At 43.7% G+C, this 13,541-nt stretch overlaps 1 protein-coding gene across 1 annotated transcript in view; it reads left to right on the forward strand.

Annotated features, from left to right (window-relative positions):
* Positions 1-13,541, forward strand: part of LOC311145234 (neuronal PAS domain-containing protein 3-like) — a gene marked incomplete at both ends in the record, with an annotated part of 312,893 nt that overhangs the window by 55,891 nt on the left and 243,461 nt on the right. Inside the window, one exon of the mRNA XM_084181466.1 lies at positions 8,965-9,051. Coding sequence (XP_084037592.1) covers positions 8,965-9,051 — 87 coding nt within the window. The remainder of the gene's footprint in view (positions 1-8,964; positions 9,052-13,541) is intronic.

Genomic DNA, 13,541 nt, shown 5'->3' on the forward strand with positions numbered 1-13,541 from the left:
AAGCCTAAATAAGTTCAGGAATAAAACTTTGCTTAACAAGTCACATAATAAATTGCATGGACTCACTATGTGTGCAATAATAGTGTTTAACATGATTTTTTAATGACTACCTCATCTCTGTACCCCACACATACAATTACAGTGAGGGAAAAAAGTATTTGATCCCCTGCTGATTTTGTTCGTTTGCCCACTGACAAAGAAATGATCAGTCTATAATTTTAATGGTAGGTTTATTTGAACAGTGAGAGACAGAATAACAACAAAAAAATCCAGAAAAACGCATGTCAAAAATGTTATAATTGATTTGCATTTTAATGAGGGAAATAAGTATTTTATTTGACCCCCTCTCAAACGAGGTGAGATCTTGCATGGAGCCCCAGGCCGAGGGAGATTGACAGGTCTTTTGTGTTTCTTCCATTTGCGAATAATCGCACCAACTGTTGTCACCTTCTCACCAAGCTGCTTGGCGATGGTCTTGTAGTCCATTCCAGCATTGTGTAGGTCTACAATCTTGTCCCTGACATCCTTGGAGAGCTCTTTGGTCCTGGCCATGGTGGAGAGTTTGGAATCTGATTGATTGATTGCTTCTGGCTCCCAGGTGTCTTTTATACAGGTAACGAGCTGAGATTAGGAGTACACTCTTAAAGGGAGTGCTCCTAATGTCTGTTTGTTACCTGTATAAAAGACACCTGTCCACAGAAGCAATCAATCAATCAGATTCCAAACTCTCCACCATGGCCAGGACCAAAGAGCTCTCCAAGGATGTCAGGGACAAGATTGTAGACCTACACAATGCTGGAATGGACTACAAGACCATCGCCAAGCAGCTTGGTGAGAAGGTGACAACAGTTGGTGCGATTATTCGCAAATGGAAGAAACACAAAAGACCTGTCAATCTCCCTCGGCCTGGGGCTCCATGCAAGATCTCACCTCGTGGAGTTGCAATGATCATGAGAACGGTGAGGAATCATCCCAGAACTACACGGGAGGATCTTGTCAATGATCTCAAGGCAGCTGGGACCATAGTCACCAAGAAAACAATTGGTAACACACTACGCCGTGAAGGACTGAAATCCTGCAGCGCCCGCAAGGTCCCCCTGCTCAAGAAAGCACATATACAGGGCCGTCTGAAGTTTGCCAATGAACATCTGAATGATTCAGAGGAGAACTGGGTGAAAGTGTTGTGGTCAGATGAGACCAAAATGGAGCTCTTTGGCATCAACTCAACTCGCCGTGTTTGGAGGAGGAGGAATGCTGCCTATGACCCCAAGAACACCATCCCCACCGTCAAACATGGAGGTGGAAACATTATGCTTTGGGGGTGTTTTTCTGCTAAGGGGACAGGACAACTTCACCGCATTACATTTGACATTTTAGTCATTTAGCAGACGCTCTTATCCAGAGCGACTTACAGTTAGGGGGACGATGGACGGGGCCATGTACCGTCAATTCTGGGGTGAGAACCTCCTTCCCTCAGCCAGGGCATTGAAAATGGGTCGTGGATGGGTATTCCAGCATGACAATGACCCAAAACACATGGACAAGGCAACAAAGGAGTGGCTCAAGAAGAAGCACATTAAGGTCCTGGAGTGGCCTAGCCAGTCTCCAGACCTTAATCCCATAGAAAATCTGTGGAGGGAGCTGAAGGTTCGAGTTGCCAAACGTCAGCCTTGAAACCTTAATGACTTGGAGAAGATCTGCAAAGAGGAGTGGAACAAAATCCCTCCTGAGATGTGTGCAAACCTGGTGGCCAACTACAAGAAACGTCTGACCTCTGTGATTGCCAACAAGGGTTTTGCCACCAAGTACTAAGTCATGTTTTGCAGAGGGGTCAAATACTTATTTATAAATCAATAATAACATTTTTGACATGCGTTTTTCTGGATTTTTTTGTTATAGACTGATAATTTCTTTGTCAGTGGGCAAACGCACAAAATCAGCAGGGGATCAAATACTTGTTTCCCTCTCTGTATCTGTAAGGTCCGTCAGTCAAGCAGTGAATTTCAAACACAGATTCAACCACAAATACCAGGGAGGTTTTCCAATGCCTCGCAAAGAAGGGCCCCTATTGGTAGATAGGTAAAAAAAATGAATATCCCTTTAAGCATGATTAAGTTATTAATTACACTTTGGATGGTGTAGCAATACACCCAGTCACTGCAAAGATACAGGCGTCCTTCCTAACTCAGTTGCCGGAGTGGAAGGAAACCGCTCAGGGATTTCACCATGAGGCCAATGGTGACTTTAAAACAGTTACAGAGTTTAATGGCTGTGATAGGAGATAACTGAGGATGGATCAACAACATTGTAGTTACTCCACAATACTAACCTAATTGACAGAGTGAAAAGAAGGAAGCCTGTACATAATACAAATATTCCAAAACATGCATCCTGTTTGCGCAAGGTGCTAAAGTAATACTGCAAAACATTTGGCATAGCAATTAACTTTTTGTCCTAAGTACAAAGTGTTATGTTTGGGGCTAATCCAATACAACACATTACTGAGTACCACTCACCATATTTTCAAGCATAGTGATGGCTGCATCATGTTATGGGTATGCTTGTAATCATTAAGGACTAGGGAGTTTTTCAGGATAAAAAAATAAACAGAATGGGAGCTAAGCACAGGCAAAATCCTAGAGGAAAACCTGATTCAGTCTGCTTTCCACCAGACACAGGACAATAACCTAAAACACAAGACCAAATATCTTGCTCACCAAGATGACATTGAATGTTCCTGAGTGGCCGAGTTACAGTTTTGACTTTAATCTTCTTGAAAATCTATGGCAAGACTTGAAAATGGCTGTCTAGCAATGATCAACAACCAACTTGACAGAGCTTGAAGATTTAAAAAAAAAATAATGTGCAAATATTGTACAATCCAGGTGTGCAAAGCTCTTAGAGACTTACCCAGAAAGACTGTAATTGCTGCCAAAGGTGATTCTAACATGTATTGACTCAGGGGTGTGAATACTTATGTAAATTCGATATTTATGTATTTCATTTTCAATAATTTGGCAAACATTTCTAAAAACATGTTTTCAGTTTTTCATTATGGGGTATTGTGTGTAGTAGATGAGTCAGAAAACACATTTATTTAATCGACTTTGAATTCAGGCTGTAACACAAAATGTGGAATAAGTCAAGGGGTATGAATACATTCTGAAGGCACTATACATAACAGCACATTTCAATTTTTACTGCTGCTGCTCAGTTCCTCGTCTCAGCCACAGAGAGACATACATACTGTCTGTTTCATGCCCAAAAAACAATTTGGATGTGGTAATGAGTGGTTTCTCTGAAACTCCTGGAGGTTTAACTCTCTTAGTTGTTTCAGGCTGGAGTGGAAATGAAAACAGCATGATTAAGGGAGGAGGCCTCAGAGCGCCCAGAGGGCTCTGGAGTTGTTGAATATTGAACATGGTCACAACGTTGTCATACTCAGATATTTATATATTGATAGCCAATGACACCAAGTCTTATGTTACAGTTGAAGTACTTACTGTAACATGTTGTGAATTGCCATATTGTAGCTTTTATCCCAATGCATGTCACATTGCGGTCTGCAGAGCATGTTTTCAGAATTTTTGCATTATAGTTGCTTATACAGTGTATAAAAACTCCTAGTACAGTAAAAGTAAACTTAGTTTGTAGACGAATTGCAGCTTTGGTGCAGAATTGGTCATTCAGATATATTTCATAAGCAGGTTTATTGGGCAAATAAATGCCTCCAACCAGGTCTGGAAAATCTGAAATCATGCCTGCCCTCCAAATGGGAACCTATTACCAATGTAGTGCGTCCCAAATAGCCATATGGGCCCTGGTCAAAAATAGGGCACTAAATAGGAAATAGGGTGCAATTTGAGAAGCACATCTGGAAACATAGGAGTTAAAGTGCCCTGCTGCAAGTATACACTAATGGAAAACTCAGTCCAACTGCATACAGTCATGTTTAATACCCTTGATTTATGGTTGAAGGAGAAGATTTACATCAGAACATAAACTAATTTTGGAAAGGACACCATCTTATCACCTTCTCAATTTTTCCTACCCTTCAACCATATCGAAAGAATCCAGAAGTTGTTTCTGTAGTATATTCCTCTTTACCTCTTTATAAGGGACTCAAAAAAATAATTGTGTTACTTTGAAAATATTATTTTCTTATACAGTGGTTGAAGGGTAATCTTTACCCTAGCCTGGTGTCATATTCCATCTTGGGCAATATTATTTTATTTTATTTTATTTCGCCTTTATTTAACCAGGTAAGCCAGTTGAGAACAGGTTCTCATTTACAACTGCGACCTGGCCAAGATAAAGCAAAGTAGTGCAATAAAAACAACACAGAGTTACATATGGGGTAAAAAAAACAAAGTCAGAAATACAACAGAAAATATATATACAGTGTGTGCAAATGTAGCAAGTTATGGAGGTAAGGCAATAAATAGGCTATAGTGCAGAATAATTACAATAGTATTAACACTGGAATGCTAGATGTGCAAGAGATGATGTGCAAATAGAGATACTGGGGTGCAAAAGAGCAAAATAAATAACAATATAGGGATGAGGTAGTTGGGTGGGCTAATTTCAGATGGGCTGTGTACAGGTGCAGTGATCGGTAAGGTGCTCTGACAACTGATGCTTAACGTTATTGAGGGAGATAAGAGTCTCCAGCTTCAGAGATTTTTGCAATTCGTTCCAGTCATTGGCAGCAGAGAACTGGAAGGAATGGCGGCCAAAGGAGGTGTTGGCTTTGGGAATGACCAGTGAGATATACCTGCTGGAGCGCAGACTACGGGTGGGTGCTGCTATGGTGACCAATGAGCTAAGATAAGGCGGGGATTTGCCTAGCAGTGATTTATAGATGGCCTGGAGCCAGTGGGTTTGACAACGAACATGTAGTGAGGACCAGCCAACAAGAGCGTACAGGTCACAGTGGTGGGTAGTGTATGGGGCTTTGGAGACAAAACGGATGGCACTGTGATAGACTACATCCAATTTGCTGAGTAGAGTGTTGGAGGCTATTTTGTAAATGACATCGCCGAAGTCAAGGATCGGTAGGATAGTCAGTTTTACGAGGGCATGTTTGGCAGCATGAGTGAAGGAGGCTTTGTTGCGAAATAGGAAGCCGATTCTAGATTTAACTTTGGATTGGAGATTCTTTATGTGAGTCTGGAAGTTGAGTTTACAGTCTAACCAGACACCTAGATATTTGTAGTTGTCCACATACTCTAGGTCAGACCCGTCGAGAGTGGTGATTCTAGTCGGGTGGGCGGGTGCTAGCAGCGTTCGATTGAAAAGCATGCATTTAGTTTTACTAGTGTTTAAGAGCTGTTGAAGGCTACTGAAGGATTGTTGTATGGCATTGAAGCTCGTTTGGAGGTTTGTTAACACAGTGTCCAATGAAGGGCCAGATGTATACAAAATGGTGTCGTCTGCGTAGAGGTGGATCTGAGAGTCACCAGCAGCAAGAGCGACATCATTGATATACACGGAGAAAAGTGTCGGCCCAAGAATTGAACCCTGTGGCACCCCCATAGAGACTGCCATAGGTCCAGACAACAGGCCCTCCGATTTGACACACTGAACTCTATCTGAGAAGTAGTTGGTGAACCAGGCGAGGCAGTCATTTGAGAAACCAAGGCTATTTAGTCTGCCAATAAGAATGCGGTGGTTGACAGAGTCGAAAGCCTTGGCCAGGTCGATGAAGACGGCTGCACAGTACTGTCTATTATCAATCGTGGTTATAATATCGTTTAGGACCTTGAGCGTGGCTGAAGTGCACCCGTGACCAGCTCGGAAACCGGATTGCATAGCGGAGAAGGTACGGTGGTATTCGAAATGGTCGGTGATCTGTTTGTTAACTTGGCTTTCGAATACTTTCGAAAGGCAGGGCAGGATGGATATAGGTCTTATATTAGGGTTCTGCTGTGCTGCACAGACAGAGGGTGCATCCTAAATGGCACCCTATTCCCTTTCTTGTTTTCCCCTAGAATCCTCCAAACCAACAGGAAATTGAACACGCACAGACAGAGCAGTCTGTGTACCCTACCTCCACTTTTTATTTCAAAATGGATATCTCTAATGAAAATCAGAGGGGTCAGGAGGCGCTATAAAGGTTTGGCTGAGAGGCCTTCTGGGAGCGACACGTTGTAATCATCTGATTTTGACATTTTGGTGCCCATCAGTTGATTCTTTGGCTGTGTCCCAAATGGCTCCCTATTTAGTGCACTACTTTTGCCCAGGGTCCAAAAGTAGTGCACTACAAAAGGAATAAGGTTCCATTTGGGACGTAGCCTTTGTCTGGACGTGGTGCTCAACGCAGCATCCGCACTGCACACAACTCCTGATCCCCATCTGAAATCAAGGACAAATTGGCAACAGACTGAACAGAATAGTGTAGTTAGGGATGGAGAAAGTCAAAATGGTCACACTCACACTAATTGCGATTAGAGCAATACTTTGATTCCCTTCTTTCACCATTATTTGGCTTGGGCCTCTCTGTGTTGCCTTGGCATCATTAAACATGATTGACTTGTCACTCGTCTCTCCTCTCGCTTCTCTTAGGTATTTCCTCTGCTGTTCTTCCCTGTTATTATTTCAGTCAGTATTTAGTACGCCATTCAGTCAAGGTCATTGCTTTTGCACTTTTGTGTGTGTGTATGTGTGTGTGTGTAGGTGTGTGTGTGTGTATGTGTGTGTGTGTGTGTGTCTGTGTGCGTCTCTTGTAACTCTCAGCCAAGTGAGTCCAGATCATGCAGTTAGAACTGTGTGTTGCTCCCGTCCCACCGTTCTAACAGGAACAGCAGTGTTGACTAATGCTCTTATACGTTTGGACTTTCCATCCGTCTCTCTCTCTAACTGAGACTACCTGGGCAAAGAGCTAATAGCTCCCAATGTTCCTGAAAAGGCTTAGTCTAAGGCAGGGATGGGCAACTTTGATTGGGGTGGGGGCCATGAAAAACAGAACTGATCATGAGCAGCCGCAGTTGCTCGTGGGTCTGCGTACCTGCATCCATACCCACACATGCAGTCCGAGCCAGCCCTAGCCTTTTGGGGGCCCTAAGCCAGAAATTAATCCGTGGGACTACAAAAGGGGGGGGGGCGGGGTCGCCAGTTGCCCATCCCTGGTCTAAGGTATCGTTCCAAATGGCACCCTATTTCCTTTATAGTTAACTTTTTTTTGGTCAGGGCCAAAGAGCTTGGGTCAAAAGTAGTGCACTACTGTATAAAGGGAATAGGGTGCCATTTGGGACGAAGTCTAACACTTTACTGGGATGCCTGGTCCCTAACGGTAGATGCAGTATCTACTGTATACTGAGGAGTTTGTGATCCTCCAGGAAAACATTCCTCTTTGGTCTGCTCCTCCCCAGACCTGGAACACCTCACAGTATAGAGCTGAGAAGTTCAGTCAAAATACAGGACTATTGGAAAATATGTGGGCATAGTTTTACAGTCACTACGTACAGTACTGTATATTCAGTAACTCAGCCACAGACAGCCATTGGATGGCTGTAAACATATAGCAGGCAGTACGATCTTAGTTCAGAGTTGCCTTCTGAAGAGAGGCTTGCTGCTGTGTTGTGATTTAAACAGCTGAACGGCGGCTTGCTGAACTCATACCCCCCCGAAGTGCTCCTCTGAACAGGAGACCCTGCCGTGTTTGACGTCTTTACTAATTTGACATGGAGTTCAGAAACCCCATGACTCTTACAGCTAGTGATGTCGAGGGCCATGTTTTCAATACCACAAACATAGCTGCTCTTTGACTTTCACTTTACAGGAACATAGTGGCCAGCCCAGCCCAGGCCCCAGCCATGGTAAGAGAGAAGTGGTGGATAACGGCTCACAGTGTTTTTCTATTTAAAAACCTTTCAGTTGGTTTTGTGGTTACCCCTCTGACACGTGCGGAGGTAGCCCAGCCCAGTCCACTCTACTTTCCCTTTCCCGGTCTGGTTGCCAGCATTAGCCTCAGACAGAAAATCATTACACACAGAACCCTGCCAAAGTTTTAAATACCAGAAAATAACACCATTTACCACATGCAGGGCAATTATTTCTGTGAAAAATTACCCAGGGTTTTTTATTTGTGATAAACCCCCTTTCTTAGCGGAGAAAGACGATGCACAGCCGGCCCTTTCAGGTCTGAGCGGAGGACTCATTAATATTTATGGCCTGCTTTGCAAAGAAACATTGATAAGCTGTCTGGTTGAATATTAAGTTTGACTTTATTTAAAAACGCATAAAAAAATATTCCACAAATTAAAGAACGGATTTTGTTTTTTTATATATTTTTTTGAAAAAATGTAAAGGAAAGCATTGGATGCTTTGTAAAGAGGTTAAATAGCTCAGTCAGAGGAAGCAGCAGGAGGAGAGGGACGAGGTGGGTGGTGGGGGGTCAACTTTAAGACGTGTAGAAATACATACAGAATAGGATGGCAGTTGATATAGTTGATATAGTTGATTATTCTGAAAGGCAATGTAAATGTATACTGTAGGTTGCACACACACACACACACACTTCTTTTACTGACACCTCAGGGTTCTGTCTTGTCTTCCTCCCCTCAGGATGTCTTCAGGAGAGGTAGAGAGAGAGAGAGACAAACCTTGAGTTGTCCAGAGAGGAACTCAACTGACATACTATACTTTATTCCAGCTATAAATATGAACCAACAGACAGTTTTTACTGTACTTGGGCTATAATGTGTGATATTATTGAGCAGTTGGAGATGTCTCACAGGCTGGCTGCCTTTAGGTTTAAGGACAGCAATACACTGAATACTCCTATCAATGTTAACTTATTTTTCAATTCATATGTATTAAGTAGTTATTATTAACATGTACATTATATTTACAGATCCTTCATTGGAAGTAATTTGTACTTTACAGTCTACACATGCTATTTATCCACCTGCTTATTAACTGAATGTTTTAAACTGACCAGCCCTACTGTATCTATCTTTGTAGGGAAATTAAAACCCTACACCCTTTCTGCATGGAGGGATCAGAGGAGGATGCCATAGTTGATGCCCAATTCATGTCCAAATTCCCCCAGTAAGTTGGAAGTCTTATTTAACCCATTCATTTAGGACATTAAGTGGTTTAAAACATTGTTTATTTATATCACCAAGGTCATTTTGAGTGCCTGCGTAGATTTTCATGTCCTTTCATAGTTGTTAGCCTGGCATAGTGCTGCTTACGAAACCAAGTCAATAAACGGAGCAAGACTAAACCTCTTTACAGACAGAGACAGAGAGAGAGAGAGAGAGAGAGAGAGAGAGAGAGAGAGAGAGAGAGAGAGAGGGAGAGAGAGAGAGAGAGAGAGAGAGAGAGAGAGAGAGAGAGAGAGAGAGAGCGAGAGAGAGAGAGAGAGAGAGAGAGAGAGAGAGAAGCGTTAGCTGATGAATGAGGGGCTTGTAGTCATGTTGCACTTTGTCCGATTTCTCACTCTCCCCCTGCAAGCGGTTTCATCAGCCGTGCGAAATCCGATTCAGATGTTACACTCCTCTGGTAATAGAGAGGGCAGCTCAGCCAGTGACACCGATCCTGGTTTGAGATTTAAATGTAAACCTCTGGAAGCTGTAATAGAAAAGACAAGTTGTTCTATCACCCCGCTGTAAGTTAGGCGGGAAAATATTAACTTACTATAGTCAGTCAGAGGTAGGTGTGATGCTGGGCTCCAGATAACAGGGCATGTAAATAAGCTGATAGCTGGTGCTGATGCCTGTCTGCTAGCAGTGGGACTGTGGCGAGAATTGAGTCCCCCACTGAGAGTATAGGGATAAAGCAGGATGTACTCTCTCTCTCTCTCTCTCTCTCTCTGTCTGTATTTCTCTATGTCTTTCTCTCTACCTCTCTCTGCTCTCTCTCCATCTTTCTCTCTCTGCTCTACCTCTCACCCCCCCCCTCTCTCTTTCTCTGTTCTCTCTCTGCGCTATCTCTGCCTCTTAACCCCCTCTCTCTTTCTCTCTCTTTCTCTACCCCTCTCTCTCTCTCTCTCTCTCTGCTATCTCTATTTTTCTCTCTCTCTACTCCCTCTCTCTTTCTCTCTCTGCTCTCTCTCTACCTCTCAACCCCCCTTCCCCCCCATCTCTCTCTCCGTTCCCTTCATCCATCAGAGCAGATTCATCATGCCTCTGGCACTCCCCCTCTCTTGCCAGCCATTCAGATTAGTCCTTATAAAGAGAGAGCCAGAGCAGAGCTGTGCTGTGTTGTCCGCAGAGAGAGCTCTAACTGACCGTGACTGCAAAATGCTGCTCACCCAAAGTTTTTCTGCTTTCAAGACGAATTGCTAGGCAGGGCTTAATTATATGTACTCTTTTATCTTTGTTTATGGAACATGTGTGGGATTGGGAGAGGGAGGCAGGGGGATATTTTTCTCTGTCCAATAAGAGTTGTCATCATATGAGGAATGGAGGAGAAGGAGAGCGAGAGAGAGGGGGAGAGAGAGAGAAGGGAGTCCTCTTCTTTCCTCCCCTCTTCCCTGCCTGGTCTTGCTTGCAGGTGTTTGGCAGAAAGCCTCATCACTATGTCAACACAGTAACAATGAAACACTGGGCTGGCCACTCACTGTCCAACAGCAGCCTGCCCACCTCTCCTCTCTCTCTCTCTCTCTCTCTCTCTCTCTCTCTCTCTCTCTCTCTCTCTCTCTCTCTCTCTCTCTCTCTCTCTCTCTCTCTCTCTCTCTCTCTCTCTCTCTCTCTCTCTCTCTCTCTCTCTCTCTCTCTCTCTCTCTCTCTCTCTCTCTCTCTCTCTCCACTTCTCTCTTCAACACATTACTTCTTGACCAGTGGTACTGTACACCTCTCTGTTCAACACATGGCTGGACCAGGACCAGAGCTACTATAGAGCTAGGAGGTTTTGGAGGTTTTGCTAGTCAGCCAGGTCCAGCATGGCAGAGGCCCAGGGCCCACAGCTTTCCCTGGTCAGTCCATGATGTGGCCCTAACCATAGGGTATCTTCACTCTTCACCCAAATATGAGTGGGTCTGAGGGAGATGGCTGGCTGGCCTGGCTGGCTGGTGCCCCTGATGCTAGCTGATGCCAGACCTGGAGCCGTTATGGTGTCACTGGCAGCACTTCACCAGAGGTTAATTGGTTGTAGATAAACTGTTTTGTGCTGGCCATTGGTCAAGATCTGACATTCCTGATCTGTTTCCAGACTCTGGATAATAATAATAACGTTTTCTGGAAGACAAGCCTCCATTGCAGTGCACCTGGCTGGTTGTTAGGCTTCTTTCTCTTCCACTCTGTCAGATGTTTGTTCTATCAGGGAGGATGTGTACCTCCTGTAATCTCCCCAAGGGGGGGAGAGAAAAAATGAGAAATCATTTGATTGGTATTTTATTGTTCATTAGTAAGGCTTAATACACCAGAAGTAGTGACAAGTTTGTTGTGTCAAGTTCTGGTTTGATCTCTGCTTGTTGTGACACGGACCCCCACAGAATCAATTCCCAGATGATGAAAGCAGCAGATCTGCGCCAGAGTTGTTCACTGTTTCCACATCTCTGCTGCTGCCTGCAGGGCCCTGACACTCACTCTCTCCTCTCCTGCGCTCTCTAAATCCTCTTCATGCTGTTTCTTTCTGTGTATAATCCACAATTAAGGTGAGATTGCAGACCTTGTAGTTAACACTACGGCACGGGTGCTCCAGCATGGGGGAATATTTTTATATTTTTAGAAACCGATAGCTACCAGCGATGCAAAGCAGGAGGAAATTGCAGGTCTCAGATGATTGTATGTGATGGCATGTTTTATTAAAAGGTGTTTGTCATCAAAATGAGCAAGGAGACTTGTTCTAGGACCTTTAGGCTACTTGTATTCTGCTGAGCTAGTATTATCACAAACCAGCAATTACATGTTAAAATGTAAATGGTTTGTTGTCAGCAGGGCTGTAGTTGCAGATGTAGCATCTTAATTTGAGCTAGTTTGCTACAGCAGGAAAAGAATCCTGCAGCAACAGGACATTTGAATTTATTATGTGGATTGTAGTTAATGGACATTTTTGTAGGGTTATGATACAAGTCTGAAATTTCAAAAGTGGAAATTACAAATCTCAGAAGCCATTTTAAACCTCAATAACACTACGTTTTACATTTATTGCATTGCAGGAAAGTTCTCCTTCAACAGGATGATCAAATTAAGATCTTACAACTGTAGCTACAGTATGCATTGTGTTACTGAAAAGGGTTAACTTGTCAAATGCCCTAATTGTATTTGTATATTAATCAGAGGTGAAAAAAAAATATGTTTTAATACCTGACAAAACCTATTTTCATCTATCTGTGAGAATAGTCTACATCCATTTATAATTGTTGAAATACATTTAAAATAATTTAAAATCACTATTTACATTTTGTTGTAAACACTAAATCTCAGCCCACTTACAACTTTCAACATTTAGGCTAGTCAAAGTCAGGAAGCAGGAAGCAGGAAGCAGGAAGGCTGATGTGCTTATATCACTCTGCAAAACTCTTATGTCAACAGATTATTATATCCACCGTCAGATATAAGGTCACTTCAGATACAATCACATTCTCCTCAAGAGATCAGATGAGAAGACAGCCTACAGTATTTCATCAGGGTATTATTACTAGTGGTCATCAGCTGTAGTCTGCCAGCCATAGGAAGCCTGCTGGTAGCAGGGAGTCTGTAGGAGCATGACTGTGTGACTGGCTGCTGAACCTGCAGGCTGTCTGTTCGTCGGGTGATGAGACTGAGAGACTGAGAGGAGGAAGCTGTTTCACAGGGAATGTCTAATCTGTGTGACTGGGAGTCATGCTGGGCACTGAGCACTGAGTAGCCTTCTCTCTTTTCCTTCCTTCCTTCCTTCCTTCCTTCCTTCCTTCCTTCCTTCCTTCCTTCCTTCCTTCCTTCCTTCTTCCTTCCTTCCTTCCTTCCTTCCTTCCTTACTTCCTCCATCACACCCATCCTGACAGTCTCTCTCTCTCTCTCTCTCTCTCTCTCTCTCTCCCCACCCCCTCTCACCAGCCCTCTCTCTCAGCTCCCTCCCTCCCAATCCCTCCCCTCCTCACCCCCCCCCCCCCCCCCCCCCCCCCTGCTTAGGGAGAGCTTAAGACCCCCATAGCTCCCCAGCGCCAGTGTTCATGTCATTCACGGTCTCCGAGACATGTCGCTCCCCCCTCCTGCCCTCCATCCAAATAAACACGCTCGCCATCAAAGGAAGCTGATTCTAGAATTTGATAACATCATGTCCTCTTTGCAGAGAAAACATATAGAGCCATGCATATGAATGGTCCTGACTGATTGGTCCCTGGATATTTCAGGTGCATGGAGCTGCCTGAGCATCCCTTTCCCCTCACTCTGGATTGACATGCATAAATAGAGTAATGCATAAATACATACGTAATATATGTTAAGGCATCTCCAGATGTTTTATTTTATGAGGGCAGGAACTTGGCCCTTTCTATCTAATCGGTTGCAGCAAAATGACACTCCATGCAAATTATGGTTGAGGTTGTTTGCCCTCAAATATTTCCTGCAAAAAGAAAAGGCGGAAGAGAGGCGATGAGATGGCGCTCTAAT

This window comes from Coregonus lavaretus, assembly GCF_964263955.1.
Source record: "Coregonus lavaretus genome assembly, chromosome: 18".
Lineage (NCBI taxonomy): Eukaryota > Metazoa > Chordata > Actinopteri > Salmoniformes > Salmonidae > Coregonus > Coregonus lavaretus.